At 43.0% G+C, this 24339-nt stretch overlaps 1 protein-coding gene across 1 annotated transcript in view; it reads right to left on the reverse strand.

The window, feature by feature from the left end:
- Positions 1-975: 975 nt before the first annotated feature.
- Positions 976-24339, reverse strand: part of HNRNPU (heterogeneous nuclear ribonucleoprotein U) — a 33395-nt gene continuing 10031 nt past the window's right edge. Inside the window, exons 4-14 of the mRNA XM_068232059.1 lie at positions 23984-24123; positions 23686-23785; positions 19273-19385; positions 15129-15392; positions 14672-14791; positions 9836-9955; positions 6554-6722; positions 6168-6437; positions 3542-3729; positions 2927-3001; positions 976-2627 (exon numbers count right to left, since the gene is read on the reverse strand). Coding sequence (XP_068088160.1) covers positions 2574-2627; positions 2927-3001; positions 3542-3729; positions 6168-6437; positions 6554-6722; positions 9836-9955; positions 14672-14791; positions 15129-15392; positions 19273-19385; positions 23686-23785; positions 23984-24123 — 1613 coding nt within the window. The 3' untranslated portion in view covers positions 976-2573. The remainder of the gene's footprint in view (positions 2628-2926; positions 3002-3541; positions 3730-6167; positions 6438-6553; positions 6723-9835; positions 9956-14671; positions 14792-15128; positions 15393-19272; positions 19386-23685; positions 23786-23983; positions 24124-24339) is intronic.

Here is a 24339-nt window from a genome sequence, read left to right on the forward strand (position 1 = left end):
ATTGTTTATCTAAGTAAAACCTTTGCAGAGAAAGTGGTTCTTTATATCTGAGAACTTGTGTAAAGGGTTAACTGACAACTTTTAACAGCCATTGCACATTGTTGCTGAGCAAACAAGTGTTTTGAGAATATTTGTATGCAAAGGCAAGGTTAGAGTGCTAAATGGGCATGCTTACAACACGGTAGCATACTCACATTTTCAATTGATATCATGGAAGTAGGGAAATCTGAAAAACAAATAGACAGTCATGTTTTATTTGATGGCAATTTTCACAAGCAAACTTATAAAAATTAGCTTATTCCAACTTAATCCCCATTGAAATGACATCTGATAAATCGTACTTTGTCAGGCTAGACTTTACAATGCACAAAAGCCTAGGCAAAGCAATTCCATCACTTTGCTCAAATATTTTCCCCACACTGCTCTGCCACTAAAATGTAGTGTGGCTTAACATGGATTTTTGTGAAAGTGGGAAAAAAAATGCAATTTACATTCCGGTAGCTAGTTCCAGCCCTATACACAGCAGATTCACAAGGAAAGCGTATGAAAATATTATACGGTCACATTTGTGGAGTTTAAGCTCAACTCCTAGCAAAGCCATAGTTCCCTATAGTTTTGATATTTTACAAGTGAAATCGTGTTGCAGCAAATGCTATTACAGGCAAGCTTGGCATTACTTCAGAAATGCAAGTAGCAGGCTTCCATCAAATTCACACTTGGCAACATTCCAAGTACCATCCACAAGCCAAACAATAGATTTGACAGCTTACTGTCTACAGGAAGGTTTTCCATTTATTATCTGTAACCAATTTGAATTAAGAGATTTGGTTACTTTAACTTTTCTGTACCACACCCCAAAAAAAAAGGCAATGAACTTGTTGAATACAAAGTCACACACCATTTTTGGCATTTTCCCCTTAATTCTCAGCCCCAGTTTCCCAGAAATGCTCACACAAAATCAAAATAAGGCACCAGAGAAATTAAAGAATACTTTATTTCAGACTAGAGGGGAGGGAAGATCCCTTTTCATAAAAGGGATTAATGGAAATGTACAACTTACCAGAAACTTGTTATAATAGTGGTCAAGCATGTACTTTATTTAGAAAGTCAGTTCATAGAAGATTCTCCCATCTATAGTTAAGACGGGAGACAGCTTGTCAAACTTTACCTTAATGGCATATAGCCACAGAACGTCAGGTGCTCCAAAGCATTTTGTACCGTTCAGCTGGGACATAGGTGATATTCCCTCCAAGTAACAGGTTACTTTATACATGCTTCTCATCGCAGGGCTGGGACACCGCTGAACTGCCTTGAACAAGTCTTGGGAAGATAAAACAGCTGATGTATAGCTGAGGCGACTGCCATGGCATGGCCTTTGAGATGTGCATACGGACCAAGGCCAAACTGCTGTAAAGTGGACAGAATCCCAATCCACTACTTTAGAGTGGAAAGAGTGATCAGCACAATCCATTCATCTTAAAATTGCAGTCAAGTCTAAGCATAATGTAGAGCAACATGGCAGTTGTATGGGGGAGGGATTATGTTTTAAGTGTTTGACAATCCCAAAACACAACAGTGCATTTCACTTTTTTATTTATTGCAAATAAAGTACTATCAGTGTATTCCAGCTCACCCTCTTTAGAGGTTAGCAGGCAGAATATAAAGAACTGACATTCAAAAGAGATGCTATGTAACGTTTTCACAATAGAATTCGTTTACAATGATGGTGCAACTACAAGCATACTATGGAAATTAAAATAAAATAAAAAAGGGAAGGGTAAGTGGAGATACAAACACAGCTAACTTCATATAGATCCCATCAGACAGCTAGATTTACAACAAGTTTACTTTAATAAGAACTAGGCATATCAAGCCTTTTCTCAAAAACAAAGCGTTTAACAAATGGAGAAAACAGTATTAAACCTTCACAAGTTTGTCTGTGGTTTCCACAGCTAAGGTAGAACATTAAGAGCTATTCACACACACCAAACTCTTCTTAGTATCGCAGAATGCTATTTTAGTGCAGTTTCTTTGATTATGCTGCAAATCGCCGTTAATCTATAACAAAGTCATGTTGCTCCCTGAATCTAGCAAGATGAAAAGTTGACATTGTTGGGTAACTAGAGAATTCAAAGAGCCATAGAAATGGTTGACAGTAAATCCTCACTTCCTTCCTGTGGCCTAACAGTTAACGGAGTGAATTCCTTAACAAATGAGACCAAAGTACAAAAGAAAAAAAAAATCTTTACTTTAAAGAATCGGGAAATTAAAAAACAAACATTACAGATAAAAATATAGAACCCTGAAATACTGACATTCTTTATCGTGCACAATGCTAAGGTTCTTATCACTTTAAAACTGCAATAAAATATACAAAAAAAAAATATTGCAACCCAAAAAGCAACTAAAAACTGTCTTTAACAAAAAACAATAATGAACCCGCAGGCACTTCCTCTCGTGGAATGTTTTTTTTTTTTTTTGTTTTGTTTTTTAAAGTTAGCCTAAAGAAAACAGTCGACTTCTTGTGAAGGTTTTGAAGAGAAATATGTATCAATCAGTTCATTTTTTAGTATTCAATAATATCCTTGGTGGTACTGCTGGCTCCATGGCTTTTGACCCCAGTATTGCTGCAATCAGAAAAAGGGGTAAATATTAACATGTTAACAAGCTCGTAAGCTTAAACGCCAACAAGAACTGCTTAGGTTATGTGTAACATTTTTGATTAATGCCATCCCATTCATTTAAAACTAGGAGCCCAAAACAGACTATATACCAAGAAATTCAGTATAAAGATTTATCTAACCTACCATATGTGGAGGACAAGAAACTGGCTAAAGCTAAAAAGTCCGATGCCTCACTGTTGTGGATTCAAAAACTGAATACCACCTCTGAGTTATGCCTAACACTATACAGGTGAGATACTTACACCCTGCTGCTGCCACTGGTTGTAACCTTGAGATTGGTTTTTGAAGCCTCGGTTTCCACCTCTTCCTCTGAAGTTCTGAAAATTTTAAGATATGGAGAGGGGGAGATAAGAAAAAATGAGCAAAAGTCAAACAAGACATTTTAAAGAGAACCCAAAGCAGTTCCAGGGGGGGGGGGGCAGAAGGGACACAGAGGCTTGTTCTCTGCATCTGTCTCCACACTGCTGCTCTGCCCCCCACCGCCACGCTATGCCCCCCCCTGAAATTAGTGACAATGTGTCGCTATCTTGCAGGTAAACATTGAAGAGAGGGATTCCCTGTTTAAAAAACGCCAGCCAGGGGCTTTTCTGTAGGGTTTCCAAAGCGGTCTCTCCCTGGCTGCGCCCTTGCACAATGTGAAAGGCTGTCTCTTTCTAGCATCATGCCCAGAGGTCACAAAAGTGAAAGTGGGCCAATGTGGCCAACAGGAGCGACTACCTGATCCGCTCAGCCCTCCAGATCATGTAACCTACTTTTTTTTTTTTACTTTAAGCCCACTATGGGCTCTCTTTAAAAAAATACAGATTTGTATGTTGATGCAAAATATGCCAAACTATAAACCACTTTAGAAGGCTCACCTGATTGTAGTTGCCGCGGCTGGGCATTCCGGGACCACCTCCGCCACCACGGCTGAAGTTTCCACGGTTGCCATACCCTCCTCTGTGTTGGTACACCGGGGCACGAGGATATGGGTAGTTCATAGCTCCACCACCCCCACGTTGGGGCATGTTACCTCCCCTCCTATTAAATCCACGATTCGGGGGGGCTAAAAGTAAAAAAACGAAAAGAATTAAGAGATGTTCTGTTATTTACTGGCAGGAATTTCACCAAGAAGAATGAAAGCAAGCCAGATGTTGACTTGCATTCAGTAAAGCAGTAGTTTAACATGCACGTTACTAATGTTTAAAACAAGCCACTCCTTACATTAAAGCAGAACTAAATATTGAATTCTAATTTAATACACTTTATATTAACTATAATAGAGAAAACATTTTTAGTGCGCTTTTCCCCTGGCGGACTCAAAGCGTCAGAGCTGCAGCCACTAGGGTGCGCTCTATGAGCAGCAACATTGTTAGGGAGACTTGCCCAAGGTCTCCTACTGAATAGGTGCTGGCTTAGTTAACAGGCAGAGCTGAGATTGAAACCCTGGTCTCCTGTGTCAGCGGCACAGCCCTTAAACATTACACTATCCAGCCAGCTATCGACTATCCAGCCACTAAAAATAAGGCTAGACGTATTTTGCTTGTCAGATTAATCAGGCTCTAAGCAATCTAATTGTGGGTACATCTAAGAGCAACGTGCAAGCTCTCTGCAAGGAAATTAGATTCTTCCTCTATTGCACAATCTGAACCAGGTTTATGGTTGATAAACAGAGTACATTTATTAAACTACAGCCCTTCAGAGAATACAGCATCCTGCAGATTAAGATACAGTAGAACCCCTTCATAGTAAACTCCAAAGGAATGCAGAGAAGTAGTTTGCTATATCAGAATTGGTCATACATTATACAGACGCATTTGCTGGGACCTGAGGACTGAATTATACCCGGATGTTTACTATATCAGTTTGGAATAGCGAGATTCTACTGTACACCTGCAACTCAATCCCAGCACCTCTTCCTGGTACTTTGCCTCAGCGAGAGTCAGGTGCTTAAAGTGTTAAGCCAGCCTGATTAACCACTTAACGACCACCGATAGGCGGCGGCAGGTCGTAAGTGGATTTACATGGAAACGGCCGCTCGTGGGAGTGGCCGTTCCATGTCAGTTCACGGAGGGCGTCTCCGTGAACAGCCTGCGAGCCTCCGATCGCGGCTCGCAGGCTAAATGTAAACACGCGGGGAAGAAATCCCCGGTGTTTACAGCGTACGGCACTGCTGTCGCAGCGGCGCCGTAAAGGAGATCGGCGATCCCCGGCCTCTGATTGGCTGAAGCCTATCAGAGGCAGTACAGGACGGATCGCTGTCCTGTACCGCCCATGGGGAGGGAGGTATAGCACTGCTGAGGGGGGCTTTGAGGAGCCCCCCGCTCTAAACACAAGTGAGCGGCGGCGATCAGACCCCCCCAGCAGGACATCCCTAGTGGGGAAAGGATGGGGGGGGGGGGGCGCGGAAGTCTGATCGCCCTGCCTGAATCCTGATCTGTGCTGTGGCTGAAGAGCCCACCCAGCACAGATCACACAGAATAAGCCTGGTCCTTTAGTGGTTAAATTTGTAAAAAAAATAAATAAAAATGGAATGTGAGGAAGTGTACCGAAAGTACTTCCGCTTTAAGGCACCGTTTACAGTGAAGTGTTGCGTGGGGTCTCCACTACAAAGACAGCACTCGTGCAGCTGTGAAATCGCATCCGAATCCCCCTGCCATGATAATGCGTGCCGCAAAGAAAAGCTGCACTTTCTGCACATGTGAAATGTTAATCAGCACAGCTTTAATTTGCAGGAAAAACAAAAAATGAGGACTGAGAATCAGTAGGGTGTACAGTGGAAATTGCGCCTAGTGATTTTACAAAAAGTTTGAATGTATTACTTCAGCGATTCTTCTGGAACCATTTATTTTGACATACAATTTTCTCTGCGTGTTACAGTTATTCAATCACATGCTGTTTGAAATGGTCAGGTTTGGGACAAGTGTGCTTTGATGAGCAAATGATCTCTTTAGTTCGCTAAACAAATAGCACTGACAACTTTAAATTAAAGTGGACCTGAACTCAGACCTCATCTCTGCTCTAAGAGATTAACATCATAATAACCTTTACACACAGAGCTTTAAAGTTCAGTGGAGAGAAGTGCAGACGCAGCCGTTTAGATATTTACATTTAAGTAAACACAATGTAACAAGTGTGGAATGTGACACTGACTGCAGGAGCTCCCGGAAGCAAAAAAAAAAAAATTAAATTTGTAACAGCTCATACAAATCCAAAAATAACTGCAGTTTCTACTTCCTGATTCAATGAAGCAGACATGGTTTACAGCATGTGCTTTCAAATTGGCTTATCTGCCATAGGCAGTTATGTGACACCAGGGAGGACCAAATTACACTTGAGATTAGACACAAATGAGGGGGCAATTACACAGCCCAAACTCTCTGAATCCTTCTGTCCTGTGCAAGAGTTTCGGTCCACAGTTTTATTCTTTTAACTATAGAATTTGTTAAAAGTTACCACAGACACACACTTATACCCAAGTTCAGTTTAAAAAGTGAATCTTACCTCCACCACGGAAATTTCCACCACGCATATTGAAGCCTCCACCTCCACGACCCCTGTGTCCATGTCCCTGACCCATTCCACCCTTGGCTTTGTTGTTTCTGTTCTTATTAACTTTCTTAGGACCACCAAGATTTTGTTTCTTTTCAGGAGGGAGAGACTTCTTGCCTTCCTCCTTGTACTGCTCTACAAGCTTCTCAGCTTCTTCTTTTGGAAGCTCTACATAGGTGATTTCGTCAAAACACTGACTGGCTTCTGGCAGGGTAAAGTTACCTAAAGGGGAAAACAACAAGTTTTGAACCTGCAGCCAAGAAGTCCATTTGAAGGGTAAAGAACACAAACTATATGTAAAACCATCTGCTAGCTTCTATGGTCGGAGTTTAAATTACTTTTCATTTTAAGGACAGCATGCTCAGGAAGGTCCTTGCCCTCCACTTCAGCTTTCTTCTGTGTTCTTTCCTTGTAAACCTCATCGGTAGGGCACACAACCACAGCTTTGCGTTGAAATCCAGCAAACAGGCACATTTTTCGTCTCTGCGCAGCTGAAGATACATTTGTCTACAAGAGTGGGAAGGAGGAAACAAACTCAGTTACGTTGCAAGTTAAGAATCAAATTAAGTGCAGAATTGAAGCGCTTTGAGTCATATTTTATTGCACAACTCGCTTTGCTGCAGTTTTGTAAAAAAAAAATAAAAAAATTCTCCCTTTCAGGCCAGTAGGGCAGGACAAAAGGGAATACCGCATTGGCTGTAGCATTTCCAGTGCTAGATTAAGACTACTACTACTACTACTACTACTACTACTACTACTACTACTACTACTACTACTACTACTACTACTACTACTACTACTACTACTACTACTACTACTACTACTACTACTACTACTACTACTACTACTACTACTACTACTACTACTACTACTACTACTACTACTACTACTACTACTACTACTACTACTACTACTACGGCTTTGTCTGGGGGCTGAAGAGGCATCACAAGATATTTTTGCACCAAGCTAGCTGGGCCGTTAAACCGACCAAACTTGCCCAAAATGAATTAGGAAAACTGACTCAGGGACCATTCACACTTTGAGCGGGAAACACGCGATTCCCGCTCAAGGCAAACCGCTACTTTTTTTTAAAAACCGCTGCAGCATGCAACACATGGCAGTGTTCTCACTTTGCAGTTGGCGATAACCGCAAACGTGTTACATGCAGCGGTTTGCTGGCGATTCATGATTAGCGCTTAGCTATCAGCATGCATAGCACAGCTAATCGCGATCGTGTCAAAACAGCCGCATGTCCAGTGATTTTTCCGCGTTCATCGCGGGAAAATCATTCCTGCAAAATGCGATTGTAGATGTTAACGGAGCCTTAGGCCCCGTTCACACTGCACGCGTTTCCAGCCGCGTTTTGGAAACGCGTGCAGGTGGCCGACACGCACGACAGACATTGCATAGAGTGCAATGTCTGATGTTCACACTGCATGCGTTCGACCTGTGCGGTCCGGGAACGCATGCTGCATGCATTTTTTGGAAAAACGCATGGCTGTCCCATTCACTTTTCAGTGATGGGATCAGCCACGCAATGCATATGAACGCGGATGGCGTGCGTTCGTACGCGTTGCGGTCCGCATGCGTTGCGGTCTGCGTTCTGCAGTCTGAACGGGGCCTTAGGCCTCTTTTCCATGGGCAGTTGAACTGTGTGCTCAGCAGGCAGTTACCAGGCAGCAGTGAGCAGTTGTGAGAGTGAGAGGCATTTCACTGCCCATCAACAGTCCGTGGAAAAGAGGCCCAATTGTTCCAGGATCCTAAAAATGAGCTAGTCAGGTCAGCATTAAAATATATGGCCTGCGTCCCAATAGAATATTTAAATAGGATGGGGGGGGGGGGGGGGTACAGAGAGAAACTCAACTTAGAGTTTCACAAAATGAAAACATATCCACAAAGGTTCTATGAACAACAACAAAAAAAAAAAAATATACTGGGGAATTCTCAAACAGACGAGAGTGTGAGTGTAATATATACACACACGAATAACACTACTTGGTACAAAAGGCTAAAAGTACAGGCCAGTAGGAAAACAAGTTTGTACTTAGCAATCTAAGCAGTGGGAACTATAGGTTTGGTTAAAAAAAAAAAAAAAAAAATTATTTAGTTAGTTTTGTTTTCGGCTGATAGGCTTACTGCGCAGGCCTGGCCACAAGTCATCTTTGCGGTCCTGTCTGCAATAGCGCCATTGCTGACAGGAACGCGAAGACTATGCATCACCAGACCTGTCAGCGTTTTGCGGGAGTGATTTTTCACACCCAAAACACTGGACAGCGATTTTCCCATGCTCAGCACTTCTATAGCACTGAAACAAGATCATCGGGAAATCGCCTGAAAATGGTGCAGGCTATGCATTTGATGATTTGCGTTAATTGCCGATTGCCACAAATCACCCAAGAACGGGCCCATAGGGCAGTAAAGCACTAGCGCTTTCAAAAGCGCTAGAGCCTTTTGCTGAAATCGCCGGCCAAACGCTCTAGTGTTAATGGGGCCTTAGGCTTAAGTGCCTCTAATGTGATTACATGCCCCTAGGCTGGAAGGTGTGCACATTAGACTAAAAAAAAACAAACAAAAAAACAAAAACACCTCTGGGGATACTTACCTCGGGAGGGGGAAGCCTCCGGGTCCCAATGAGGCTTTCCAGTCCTCTGCAGCTTTAGGAAACCAGCGCTGGCTCCCAAAACCTCAACAAGTGGCGTAATAATTTACCTACAGCGATCCAGTGCAGGCGCAGTAGCAGCTCGTCCTTTGGGCTTAGACGTAAATAGAGCCTGATCGTATCCGCTCTACTGCACAGACGCGAGTCCTTTGTGCCTTGCAGTAGAGTGGATACGATCAGGCTCGGCTATTTTTGCCTTAGCCCGAACAAAGCACTAGTGCGCCCACGCAGAATTGTGGTAGGTCAAATATTTACCTTGCTGTTCGGGGGTTGCAACACTGGACTGCAGGTACACTAGGATGGGGAAGCCTCGTTAGAATTCAGAAACTTTCCCCCTCCCGAAGTATCCCAGAGGATTCTTTTCGTTACATGGTTTTTCTTTAAAGGGAATATAACCCTGCATTTCAACTTTGCTCTAAAACATTATTTACAGTATATTATATGCAAAAAGCATTTTTTTTACTAGACCAGCATTGGAAGGGTTACACAGGGCTTTAAAGTCCCTAGAGATTTCTGCAGACGAATCCGAACTTGAGTTAGATACTTTTTGTTTACAAATGTGTTTATTATGACTCATCTCTCTCACTGGAGCTTGGAGGACAGCCAAAGAGATGTATCTATTGATAAACAGTTACACACTAACTAAATAGAATGTAACTATCTGAATGTCTGCACTGAACTTAAAACCTCTGTGTTTAACCCTTCCAATGCTGGTCTAGTAAAAAAAAAAATGCTTTTTGCATATAATATGCTGTAAATAATGTTTTAGAGCAAAGTTGAAATGCAGGGTTATATTCCGCTTTAATGGACTACTTCTCCCAGCATACCTTGCAGGAGCTGCGGACACTCAATAGCAGCCACTACGGCAGGGTGTACATGTAATTAAGGTGCCGGAAAAAAAATAAAACTTGATTCTCCCCCCCCCCCCCAAAAAAAAAAAAATTACATAGAAACAACTTACCTGATCAAGAATGTAGTGTCTCTTTTTACGGGCAGCAATTTCAATAAACTTGCTAAGGCATTGGGGGGCCCTCTGAAGTAAAGCATTTAACTTTACAGGGTCAGTTGTTTTATTTCCAACCTAAACCAAAATATTACAGTTTAAGAGCAGGAATTAAGCATTCATCTACTAAAGGGGAAAAAAAACAAAAACAAACAAAACCCAGAGTTTGACTATATGAACATGCTTGGTTGACACTGCAACCACATTTTACAAGCAGAGACGTTCAGCCAATTACCTACTAAGAGGACTTCACTAGAATAAAAGGATAAATACTTAAACAATTGAGGAACAAGTACATTGCATAGCATAATGTGGAAATATATATAGAGTGTGGGCTGCTGAATCCCAAAAAAAAAATGGACAGAATGAAATGACATTTACTAACAACATTTTAACAACCAATACTTTTCTAAAGTATCTCAAGCTTTTTAAAATGTTGCTTATAACACCTATGCAACTTTTGTATATTCTATGTAACTACAGGAATATATTTTACATAAAGATTCTGGTTGAAGTGTTCCAATTATTTACACGAAGGGCAGCTGTTACAAAATCTATATCGTGGGTAACAATGGCCTAGAAACCCACATACAGTGGAGGAAATAATTATTTGACCCCTCACTGATTTTGTAAGTTTGTCTAATGACAAAGAAGTGAAAAGTCTCAGAACAGTATCATTTCAATAGTAGGTTTATTTTAACAGTGGCAGATAGCACATCAAAAGGAAAATAGAAAAAATAACCTTAAATAAAAGATAGCAACTGATTTGCATTTCATTGAGTGAAATAAGTTTTTGAACCCCTACCAACCATTAAGAGTTCTGGCTCCCACAGAGTGGTTAGACACTTCTACTCAATTAGTCACCCTCAAGGACACCTGTCTTAACTAGTCACCTGTATAAAAGACACTGTCCACAGAATCAATCAATCAAGCAGACTCCAAACTCTCCAACATGGGAAAGACCAAAGAGCTGTCCAATGATGTCAGACAAAATTGTAGACCTGCACAAGGCTGGATTGGGCTACAAAACCATTAGCAAGAAGCTGGGAGAGAAGGTGACAACTGTTGGTGCGTTTGTTCGAAAATGGAAGGAGCACAAAATGACCATCAATCGACCTCGCTCTGGGGCTCCACGCAATATCTCACCTGCTAATTTGAGGTCATTCACTAACTCCTCCCGTGTAGTTCTAGGATGCTTTTTCACCTTTCTCAGAACCATTGACACCCCGTCAATGGTTCTGAGAAAGGTGAAAAAGCATCCTAGAACTACACGGGAGGAGTTAGTGAATGACCTCAAATTAGCAGGGACCACAGTCACCAAGAAAACCATTGGAAACACATTACACCGCAATGGATTAAAATCCTGCAGGGCTCGCAAGGTCCCCCTGCTCAAGAAGGCACATGTGCAGGCCCATCTGAAGTTTGCAAATGAACACCTGAATGATTCTGTGAGTGACTGGGAGAAGGTGCTGTGGTCTGATGAGACCAAAATAGAGCTCTTTGGCATTAACTCAACTTGCTGTGTTTGGAGGAAGAAAAATGCTGCCTATGACCCCCAAAACACCGTCCCCACCGCCAAGCATGGGGGTGGAAACATTTTGCTTTGGGGGTGTTTTTCTGCTAAGGGCACAGGACAACTTAATCGCATTAACGGGAAAATGGACGGAGCCATGTATCGTGAAATCCTGAACGACAACCTCCTTCCCTCTGCCAGGAAACTGAAAATGGGTCGTGGATGGGTGTTCCAGCACGACAATGACCCAAAACATACAGCAAAGGCAACAAAGGAGTGGCTCAAGAAGAAGCACATTAAGGTCATGGAGTGGCCTAGTCAGTCTCCGGACCTTAATCCAATAGAAAACCTATGGAGGGAGCTCAAGCTCAGAGTTGCACAGAGACAGCCTCGAAACCTTAGGGATTTAGAGATGATCTGCACAGAGGAGTGGACCAACATTCCTCCTAAAATGTGTGCAAACTTGGTCATCAATTACAAGAAACGTTTGACCTCTGTGCTTGCAAACAAGGGTTTTTCCACTAAGTATTAAGTCTTTTATTGTTAGAGGGTTCAAAAACTTATTTCACTCAATGAAGTGCAAATCAGTTGCTATCTTTTATTTGAGGTTATTTTTTCGATTTACCTTTTGATGTGCTATCTGCCACTGTTAAAATAAACCTACCATTGAAATGATACTGTTCTGAGACTTTTCATTTCTTTGTCATTGGACAAACTTACAAAATCAGTGAGGGGTCAAATAATTATTTCCTCCACTGTAACTTGACTCTGGTAGAACGCTTGGAGTTGAGCTCCCTTAACAAGTTAGTTATCCTATATTGTATAGAAGGGAAACAAAAAAAAAAAGTTGCATGCAACAATGAGAGAGACATAAGTGAACAGAGCATTTGAAAGCAGCTTCTACATCCAATCTTGGCCAATTATACCACTTTCTTATATTATAAGGGCCCACACATTTCTAATACTTGGAGGCACAGACTAACCAGCAAGCTCATGGTGACCCAGAACTCATTGGGGTGTGTAAGGGACTACAATGGTCCTAAAAGCCCCCTTACTAAGATGTTAAGAAAAACAAAAGTTTGCTTTCCTAAAACAGAAAGAATTTGCGATAATTCAGGTTGGAGTGAGCTCGAGATGTCTCCCAGGCATCACTGCTGAATATATGCAAATTAACCAGAATTATCGATGGTTAATTTGCATATATTCAGCAGTGATGCCTGGGAGACATCTCGAGCTCACTCCAACCTGAATTATCGCAAATTCTGTTTTAGGAAAGCAAACTTTTGTTTATCTTAACATCTTAGTAAGGGGGCTTTTAGGACCATTGTAGTCCCTTACACACCCCAATGAGTTCTGGGTCACCATGAGCTTGCTGGTTAGTCTGTGCCTCTCGGATTTACAAGCCCTACTCCATAGAGCCAAATTAATCCATGCCATGCACTGATGAGGATCAAACAATCCGAAACTGTCTGTACGCATGTTGGATTATTATGGCTCTGTACATATTAACAAGCTGACACATTGCATTCCAGCGGTTCTGGAGGTGTGTTTAGCTTCTAAGGGTACAATGGTTAATTTGCATATATTCAGCAGTGATGCCTGGGAGACATCTCGAGCTCACTCCAACCTGAATTATCGCAAATTATTTCTGTTTTAGGAAAGCAAACTTTTGTTTTTCTAATACTTGGAGAATGAGAGCTTACAACACAATCTGTTCTCATAGTGGTAAAAATAGCAAGATAGAGGTGTGTACTAGGCTTAAGTTATGCTTGGGACAAACTTTCAAATCACATACCATTCCACCCCAATGTAGTATGTGGGTCAAAAGATAGTGAATACTATGAGCAGATAGGCAATCTTATACTGCATGGAAGTGGTAAAATTGGTCAGTGATTGGCCAATCATTGAAAGTGTGAACCAGGCTTTAGTGGAATCTGAATATTTAGCTGCGCTAATGCAGTACAGTCCCACCTGTGTCACTGGACTAAAGATAGTCAATGAGCTGCAAAATTAATGCATGCAAAATTGGAATGAATTGGGCCAGACTCAGAATCCGAATGACCCAATTTCAAGCTACGTACACATGTGAATACAAGCATCTCATTGCCCATCTCTAGACTTAAAAGTTGAGTCATCTTTATCACAGGTTCCAAATAAGCAACTTACGCTCTACCCAAAAAACAAATAATCATGCATGTTTTACACGAAGTCACAATAAAGTTCTGATTCGGTATTTGCACTAGATGCTATCTGAACAAGAAAATTAAGCATGCAGGATTTTGCGTCAAACAAGTGTAAAGCCGCATCTACACGAGTAGATGCGGCCGCGATGCTCCTTATCGATAAGATCCAACAGGACGGATCTCCGCACCGCCGATTCCCTGCTCGCTCCCCGCGAGGGGACAATGGCAGTGAATCGAGCGGAAGATAAGCGGCGCCGGCGGGGAATCGAATGCGGGGGACGCGGCGGGCACGTGGAAGAGGCGGTCTGGTGGCTAATCGAGCCGCCTGATCGCAGCCTCATCTACCCGTGTAGATGAGGCTTAAGAGCCCTCATAAATGAAAAAGGAAAGCCACAGCAATTTGTGCCTTACAATTTCAGGACGTCAAGAATCCTAATCAGAATTCAGCACGCACATTCAGAAATGGCACAGGAAGTTGAAAAACTGCTCTCCCTGCTCTAGCCAAACCCCTACCTGTGCTTAAAGGACTTCGAGGCCAAATTCAGAAAAAAAAAAAGTTAAATACCTGCATCAGTTTGGAAGGCACGGAGGACGCTGTCTGCAACCCCCCGATCCACGCTACAGGAAACAGCCCGTTACATGGATCGGGGATTCGCCCTAGAGCTGCACAGCCGCACTCGCAGCTATGCTGACTGCGCAGCCGCGGCCAGCTCCAGCAGCCATCTTTGTCCAGGCAGGAGAGCCCGACTCGGCCGTTTGGGGGGGGGGGCTACTGAGCGGCGGGGACCCGGCGGAAGGGCACAAACAGCGTCCTCCGTGCCTTCCAAACTGATGCAGGTATATAAAATTCTCTTCATTTTGTTTTTCTACATTTGGCCTCGGAAAGTCCTTTAATACGATTGACTCACAGTTGTAGCCACTCTGGAGGACATGCAATTTGGGCACTTAGAGCGCTGCTATTGCTATAATTCATATTAAGCCAGCAGAGCGCCAAAATTAGCCACCTCGATTTCAGTACAGCCACATGTAAAACAAATTCCCAATTTTGTCTGAAGGTGAAATTTAAATGTACAGTATAGTGGGGGTTGGGAATCTTACCATCATTTTCTCCATTATGTTATTCGTTCCCAGAACATTATATTTCCCTGGATTTTCTGCTGTGTGGTTTTTTACCCATGTTGATTTTCCAGCTCCAGGCAAGCCAATCATCATGACTACCTATGTATAAAAAAAAAAATATATATACTAAAACCACTGAAACAGGAATTCTTGCCTAAAACAGTTACCCAAATGCATAGGAAGAGTTCACAGTGTGGAAATCACAAATGCACACAATTTTTCTAGACAGATGTACAATTGTCTGCATTTTTCACAAAAGCCAATGTTTCATCTACGGGAAATTGCACGTGGTGTGCAAGTTTATGTAGATATGTTTATATCAACAGTTGACCACCATTATATGTGCAGTGATCATGATGTTGTGAATGTGCACACAATTGTTAACTGTGACTCCTGCCTAAAACCAGTGTGATAAGGGAGTGAAACAGATCATTACCTCACAATCTTTTTTCTCTTCAGGTCCTAGAGGTCCTCTTTCACGGTCTTCCAATTCCACATTCTGAATAAAAGTATATCCCTCGGGAACTGGGAAGAAGGGCTCAGACAGCTGTCCAAAGTTAAATTCCACAGCACAGTTGTGACAGAGAACATGAGGGAAAAGTGCATTTTCTGATAGATCATCTTTGTCAACTTTAAAGGCAACTCCAACTTCTTGACCATTTTTAGCATAAGATAGCTCCACTTCATCACCTTCAAAATTCTGCAAAAACAAGCAAATACCAGTGTCAGTTTTTAGATTGCCAGCCTCCCAGTCTGACCTAGCATGTCAATACTTCAATTTTACAATATGCTCCTAAACTGTAGAAAAAGTCTCAATCAAGCGCCCACTAACGAGCCAATCCTTTTTGTCCAATCTTACACTTTCTATGCAATATGAGGGACTGGCTAAAGTATACTATTGTATATTCACTCAAGTTTACCTTTCTAGTACATAGATTTGGTTAAAGTGGGAGAAAAAAAAATTAAATCTAGGTTGATTGGGAGCAAGGCAGAAGTAGAACAGCCCATAGCATTGCACAGTGCAGGTCAAACCATTTCCAATAGATCCCATGCCAATTCTATTGAAAATGTGTGCCATGTGCAGTAGTCAATTCCAAGCGGAATCTGCATTGGAATCAAAACCACCATTTAGAGAGGGAAGCCTCAGGATCATAATGCGGCTTCCCTCGGTTCTAACAAGCCCCCCATTGCTGTGCGCAGCCCCCTTCACATTGGGGCCAAGCAGCTCCTGTTTATGTGCATGCGCAAAGGATGCACGAGCCCGCCCATGCAGAGTAGCACGGAGCCACCACTACACAGGCTCAGTCGACTATTGCGAGCACTTGAACCAGGAAGGGGAGCTGCGATGTGATCGCATGTGAATAGAGACTATGCACAGTTATCTTCCGGGGGCCGCACTCCGCAATGGGGGACCAAGGAATAGTGAGGGAAGCCCCCATAGGGATCCTGAGGCTTCCCTCACTAAGTATCTGAAGTGTGAAAAGGAGATGAGGAAACCTGGCACCAGTAGTTTGCAGACCACCAATTTATTTCATCCCATCCAATGACAAACACATCATATTAGACAGCCGGTCTAACAGCCGTTTCGCAAGCTACAATGCTTGCTTCCTCAGAGACTGAGGAACCGGGACAAAAATCCCCATGGGATCAGTGCAGGTGTATAAAACCTGATAAAATGGGGCAACCTGGGGGGGTCCTTGTTTATTCCCTCCATTCCTTATGTGTATCTGGAGTGAGGGGGGCTCTATAACTATACCCCAGACCACCTCGCACAGACCATGCACTCATAGGGAGTGGAAAGTGATAAGGACCCCCCCCAGCTTGCCCCATTTCACAAGTTTTACACACCTGTCCTGGTTTGGACCTTGTGCATAGTACCATTTCCACCTGGTACTACTTGGACAGTTAATCTCAGGTGAAGGAGGATCCACAAGCACAGTGGAATAGTAAAAGCTGGTATTCTTTATTGAAAAATCCACATAAAAAAAAAAAAAAAAAAAAAAAAAGGCCACAGGAAGGACTAATGCGTATCGGGCTCAAGATTCACCCTTAATCATTGTCATGTTGCTCCTAAAAAGAGGCGGGGACTTTATAGCCAGAAGGAGGGAGGAGACAAAACTCCATAACCGCCCCACCAGCAAAAAGCACACTCCTCTTAAAGTTGCAGAATACATCTCATGATTGACATTGCAAAATGACAGGATATGATCACATATATGCAAAATATGTAACAAAGTACTATAAAAACACCTAATTAAAAATTATGTACATAAGAGTTCAAAATAAGTGATGCCTGGCAAATGAGAGAATGGGCAAAAAAGGGGGGAGGGAGGGGGAAGGAAAAAAAAAAAGGGGGGGGGGAAATGCCTCTAAAAATCATATACAAGACTGATATCCCAACGGGTATTTAAACCTGCAGGGGAACGGGTACCCATGCGATGGATCCAAAAGGCCTCTCGTTTAAGGAGAAGTCTTTGGAGATCTCCACCCCTAGTTGGACAAACCACTCTTTCCACTCCCTGATATTTGAAGGTCATATTCCCATTATGGCAGTGCTCAAAATGTTTTGACACTGCAGACTTTTGAAAAGTATTCCAGTTAGCCGCACAGTAGTGTTCACCTATTCTAGCCCGAAGATTACGGGTGGTGCAACCCACATACTGAATACGGCAACTGGTACAAGAAATGACACAAATTGTGTATTTAGTGTCACAGTTGATATACTGCAAAATGGGAAAGGACCTATTGGCTGTATAGGAAAAGACAGTAGTTCCTCTTTGGTGATACCTACAATAATGGCAGGTAGTAAAGCCACAAGGGCAGGAACCCACTGTGTTAAGCCATGTCGGGGTACGTATGGAGGCAGATCTAAAAAGGCTAGGAGACAGGATAGACCCCAAAGTACGTGTTTTTCGGGCTGAAAAACGACAGCCTCTGTCTAAAATGTGCTTAAGTTTGGGGTCTGAATACAGAACTGGAAGATATTTGATAACTTCAACTATGTTTTTATATTCCAGACTATTCTGTAACAAATGTGGCAGCTCCCGTCCCTGTCCTGTTGCGTCGTCCTTTACCACCCATTAAAAGCTCTCCTAGATTTTTTTGGCTACTTTACTTCGGCTGGTTTTTAGTTGTCTGTGTAACCCCTTAGCCGTAATCTAGATTCAACCAGACTGCACTCTTAGTATCCTCCAAGGTAGAACAATTCCAAATGGCCCTAACAAATTCACCTGTGGGAATGGCATCAATAGTGTCTTGGGTGGCAGGAACTGGCCAAAAGAACAGAATTACCTGATGTGGATTTGCAAAAAGTGAGTGGAAATCAGTCGTGACAAAGGGTCTCCTGTCAAAGTAAGGTCTAGATAATCGATCGTGGTTGTATGGGTGTTCATTGTGAAATTCAAATTTAATTGATCATTCAAGTAGTTCAAAAATGGCCCCAAAAGGTCAGGAGGACCCCCCCACAGCAGCAACAAAGAGTCTATATACCTCCCATACCACTGTATATGGGAGGAAAAAGGATTCTCATCTCCAAAGATGCAAAGCCCCTCCCACCAACCCATATATAGGTTGGCCAGGGAGGTGGAACATTTTGCCCCCATAGAAGCTCCGCATCTCTGGCGATAAAACTGAGAATCAAAAACGAAAAAGTTGTGCGTGAGGAGGTACTCAACTGCCATGAGCAGAAAAGACTGCAATGAAAAATCAAAGGAGGAATGGGTAGTAAGGTGAGATTCTAATGCTTGTAGGGCAAGTGCATGGGGAATGGAGGAATACAGTGAAGGGACATCCAAAGTCACCCACTAAAAATTACCATCCCATCTAAACTTATCAAGACTGGAAAGGACATGTCGGGTGTCTTGAAGATACCCCGGAAGTCTAGACACTAGGGGCTGGAGATGCGCATCCACCCACCCGACAGTTAATCTCAACAGTACATTTTATGCATTATTTTTCAGAGTAGAAACTCAGCGACTTAAATGTGCATGGGGCCCAATAGCCATTTCACAGACCTACAATGCAATCCCTTTAAGGAAGCCCTGAGCCTTATGTACTCATTTATTGTATTTATAAAGCGCCAACATATTCTGATATGCTCCGTTCCCTCAGTGAATATGACAATTTTTTGCTTCCATTTGATATGCCAAGAATCAGGTGAATGCCCTTCTCCTTTCCTAGCAGAACTTTCCTGTGATTTAAAGTTTCACCATCCATCACATCAGTTCATGGTAATGCAATGGCTATTTAGCCTAAGAAAGTCTGCACCAGTCTCGAGAACTGCTGAAAATGTAGACACTGCTTATAAGCTCAGATTGCATTGCCTAGAGTCACTTCAATAAATAAAAACAAATTTGTCCCAGGAAAAGAACAGCAATATTGTAATATACCTTTTGTTTGAATCCTATTCTAATAAGTAAATGTAGTATAGGAGATGTAAATTCAAGTCCCATCTCTAAATTATGTCAAGCTCTTGTTTATTTGAATGCCAGGTTAATCCAAAACAGTGAAGTCATGCAGTGCCAAGGCACAATGGAAAGGAAAACACTGTACTTAGGTGGACTGGAGATGGTAATACTTACAGCCAAGCAAGTGATGACATCATTCTCATCAAACTTCTCACCATATTCTTCTGATTCAGAATTGGTGGCTTTGGATCCCTTTAGAGAATAGCCATAAGAATGTTCTTCTTCGCCTGGAGATTAAAACAGATCAAGTTATAGAGCAAGTTAGTCACACGATATGCCAGGGTCTCAAAACATGGCAAGTATAACCAAAGGGGTACCAAAAGTGGGATGAAACTTGCTTCTTTAATCTCATTTAACATGGAACCCCACCCCTTTTTGTGTTAGAGTGCCCAGCACAGTGCTGGTCGTAATGGAAAAATCTACGCTTACGGATCATTACGCGTAATTTTACGCTATTACGCAATTACGGTGTAGACATCTACGTTTCATGTCTAATTACGCATGGTACTTACGCAATTACGCGTAAGAATACCGTAATGCAGGTTGTTACGGTACGGTCTTACGCGTAATTTCCTAATAGCAATTAATGCGTAAGGCCATGCACCCAAGCGGAAAAGTTGACGCATGGATCAATGTTAGGTAGCCGCCGACTTTAAGGGTTAATAGCAAAGCCCCCTTAATTGCTAAGAGCCTCAAATTTGGAGAATATATTAAGGAGATCAGAAGGAATAAGGAAAAAAAATTCTCAAAAAGACCTTATAGTTTTTCATAAAATCGATTTTAAAGTTTCAAAGGAAAAATGTATACATTTAAAAACCCGCCGACTTTAACGGTTAATAGCAAAGCCTGCTTAAAATTTAGGAACACCAAATTCCCAGGGTATATTATTAAGGGGATCAGTGGGAATAAGAGGAAAAATTGTTTTTTTCAAAAAGACCTTCTAGTTTGAGAAAATCGATTTTTAAGTTTCAAGGGGAAAAAGGTCTTTTAAATTTGGAAAATGTCAGGTTTTTTTGCACAGGTAACAATAGTGTATTATTTTCATAGATTCCTCCAAGTGGGAAGAGTTTTACTTACTTCGTTCTGAGTGTGGGAAATATAAAAAAACGATGTTGAGTCCCCCCTCCCAGACATCTTTAACCCCTTGTCCCCATGCAGGCTGGTATAGCCAGAATGCGGAGCACCTCTCGGAAGGGGAGGGGCAGCCAAGCTTTCCCCTCCGAGCCCTTGTCCAATCCAAGGACAAGGGGCTCTTCACCTCCGATGGGCGGTGGAGGCTGCGATTTCCTGGGGGGGGGGGTTCATGGTGGCATCTGGGAGTCCCCTTTAAAAGGGGTCCCCCAGATGCCCACCCCCCCTCCCAGGAGAAATGAGTATAGGGGTACTTGTACCACTTACCCATTTCCTTTAAGAGTTAAAAGTAAATAAACACACAAACACTTAGAAAAAGTATTTTAATTGAACAAAAAACATAACCACGAACAAAGTCCTTTAATATTCTTAATTAACCATTAATACTTACCTGTCCCTTTAAATAAATGATCCCTCGCAATAGCCTCAGAAATGCTCTATCAGTTACAATGTATCAAAGTTATTACAATGTAGCAACTTTGTTACATTGTAACTACGCCGCACCCGACGTCACTCGCCGCTCAGCCGCCGCATACAACGCGTCCTTGCAGGGCGCTAAGTCCCCGCCGGCTCCCGCTGTCCACCCTGCCCACATCTGTCACCCACATGTGGGTGACATGTGGGAGAGGCGGGGAGGGCAGCGGGAGCCGGCGGGACTTAGCGTCCTGCACGGACCCGACAGAGCTTTGAGCTATATAGCTCAGAGCTCTCTAAGCATCTTTGAATTTGGACTCCAAGGAGCCCCATTGGTCCTTAGCAGACCAATGGGGTTTCTTCAAATCAGAAGCTCTGATATAGCTCAGAGCTGTCGGGCCCTTGCAGGACGCTAAGTCCCGCCAGCTCCCGCTGCCCTCCCCGCCTCACCCACATGTGGGTGACAGATGTGGGCGGGGTGGACAGCGGGAGCCGGCTGGGACTTAGCGCCCTGCAAGGACGCGTTGTATGCGGCGGCTGAGCGGCGAGTGACGTCGGGTGCGGCGTAGTTACAATGTAACAAAGTTGCTACATTGTAATAACTTTGATACATTGTAACTGATAGAACATTTCCGAGGCTATTGCGAGGGATCATTTATTTAAAGGGACAGGTAAGTATTAATGGTTAATTAAGAATATTAAAGGACTTTTTTCGTGGTTATGTTTTTTGTTCAATTAAAATACTTTTTCTAAGTGTTTGTGTGTTTATTTACTTTTAACTCTTAAAGGAAATGGGTAAGGGGTACAAGTACCCCTATACTCATTTCTCCTGGGAGGGGGGGTGGGCATCTGGGGGACCCCTTTTTAAAGGGGACTCCTAGATGCCACCATGAAACACCCCCCCCCCCAAGGAAATCGCGGCCTCCACCGCCCATCGGAGGTGAAGAGCCCCTTGTCCTTGGATTGGGCAAGGGCTCGGAAGGGGAGGGGAAACCTTGGCTGCCCCTCCCCTTCCGAGACCGCCCAATCCATGGACCATGAGGGCTGGTATAGTCAGGGTGCGGAGCCCCACGCGGCCGGTGCTCCGCATTCTGGCTATACCAGCCTGCATGGGGGACAAGGGGTTAAAGAGGTCTGGGAGGGGGGACTCCACGTCGTTTTTTTATATTTCCCACACTCAGAACGAAGTAAGTAAAACTCTTCCCACTTGGGGGAATCTATGAATATACTACACTATTGTTACCTGTGCAAAAAAAAAACTGACATTTTCCGAATTTAAAGAGAGACTGAAGCGAGAATAAATCTCACTTCAGACCTCAGAGTTAGCAGGGGCATGTGTGCCCCTGCTAAAACGCTGCTATAGCGCGGCTTAACGGGGGTCCCTTCACCCCCAAATCCCCCTCCGTAATGCGGGGGAGTGCTTCCTGGTTGGGGCAGGGCTAACCGCCGCAGCCCTGCCCCACACGCGTCTGTCAGCGTGTATCTCCGCCTCTCCCCCGCCCCTCAGTCTTCCTTCACTGAGAGGGGCGGGGGAGAGGCGGTGATGCACTGCTGACGCGACTGGAGGCAGGGCTGCCTCCAGGAGCGACCAAATCGTGCTGGGGTGGGTTTGGGGGTGAAGGGACCCCATTTGTGCGGCGCGATAGCGGCGGTTTAGCAGGGGCACACGTGCCCCTGCTAACTTTGAGCTCTGAAGCGAGATTTATTCTCGCTTCAGTCTCTTTAAAAGACATTTTTCCCCTTGAAACTTAAAAGTCGATTTTCTCAAAAACTAGGTCTTTTTGAAAAAAATTCTCCTCTTATTCCCACTGATCCCCTTAATATAACCTGGGAATTTGGTGTTCCTAAATTTTAAGCAGGCTTTGCTATTAACCGTTAAAGTCGGCGGGTTTTTAAATGTATACATTTTTTTATATGAAACTTTAAAATTGATTTTATGAAAAACTAAGGTCTTTTTAAAAAAAAAAGGTTTCCTCTTATTCCTTCTGATCTCCTTAATATATTCTCCAAATTTGAGGCTCTTAGCATTTAAGGGGGCTTTGCTATTAACCCTTAAAGTCTGCGGCTTTTTTATATTATACGGGAGCGTAATATTACGCGATTACGGCAGACTAATTTCAATAGGAGTTTACGGTCTTACGCGTAACTTACGGTCTATGCGTAATTATGTGCAATACCGTAACCTTACACGTAACGCTTACGGTGCATTTGTAGTGAATTACGATGCGTAATTACGCTAATGCGTAATTTCGGCCCAGCACTAGCCCAGCAGAAGAAAGTTCTGAAGGCACGCTCTCAGTCCTCGTCTCCTTTTTCATAGTGGCAACACACTGATCCAAAATGCATGGCTTCCCACTGGCCCAAACACTTAAAGACATCAGTGACTGACTATATGGGCCAGTGGAAAGCCAAAAAGTTGAAGCATTAATAGGTTTTAGATTAATGAAAAGCATATGGGTTATATATTATATGAACACAGCTTATTCACAAGTTCTGGAAATTGGATGCATTGCATTAACTGTTTATGTATTGTTTACACAAATGACCAGCACTTCAACATATGCCTGAAAATTTCACAAAGTCCGGCCTTTTACCGGGATCTGCTTAGTACTTAGTACAATATCCACTGCATCCTCCCTTCACTTTGCTATGTTGCACGTGGCCTACGGAAAGGACTTCTACAGTGATTCGCTTGGGACCTTGGCTGTGTGGCGCTTATGGCTTGTCAATTGATCTCTCTATCCCTGAATAAATTTGAGCCATTTCATACCTCCAGACATTGGTAGATCATGCAGATAACAGCCTTTATTAATGTTTTGGGGTTTAAACAGGTTGGCAGATCCACAATTATATACAGTAAATAAACTATTACATAAAAAAAAAAGCCAGTGAATGTCAAGCCACATTTTCTGCAGAACCCAACAGACCAAGCTTCATATGACCATCAATAGAGGGAAGGAAAAAAATTAATTTGGAACATACCCAATATGAGTCCACAAGAGCTAAGAGACCAGCCTACACGCACTTCATGACTGTCAATGTCCTTAACATACAGATGCTTTACTGGAATCTTTTCAGTAACCTGGAAAGATGGATTTAACTATTAAACTGAAACTAAAAAAAAAGTGTGTGTGTGTGTGTGTGTGTGTGTGTGTGTGTGTGTGTGTGTGTGTGTGTGTGTGTGTGTGTGTGTGTGTGTGTGTGTGTGTGTGTGTGTGTGTGTGTGTGTGTGTGTGTGTGTGTGTGTGTGTGTGTGTGTGTGTGTGTGTATTCCACTAACCTTCATTTCAAAGCACACTTTGCCTTTAGAAACCCCATAAGTAGCCCTGCCACCAGCCCACAGGAATGCAAAACTCTCCATAGTTAGAGAAGAGGCACTTAAACGATCCCGTGCAATCTTGAAATGTAGGTCACAGTTATCTACAGCAGAAGATAGAAAAAAGAGAAAAAAAATATTACTCGGAATAAGGACTTTAGAGCAACTAAAATGCATATCTTAAAGCAAACCTGTACTAAAAAAAAAAAAAAAAAACCAAACACTTGAGTGTTCTCCTGGACACACCTCCGGTGGCTGGGACCTTCTTGTATGTGGCCACGCTCCCCTCCGCAAGCTAGCGTGGCTGTTCTCAGTCATGC

Source organism: Hyperolius riggenbachi, chromosome 4, assembly GCF_040937935.1.
Source record: "Hyperolius riggenbachi isolate aHypRig1 chromosome 4, aHypRig1.pri, whole genome shotgun sequence".
Lineage (NCBI taxonomy): Eukaryota > Metazoa > Chordata > Amphibia > Anura > Hyperoliidae > Hyperolius > Hyperolius riggenbachi.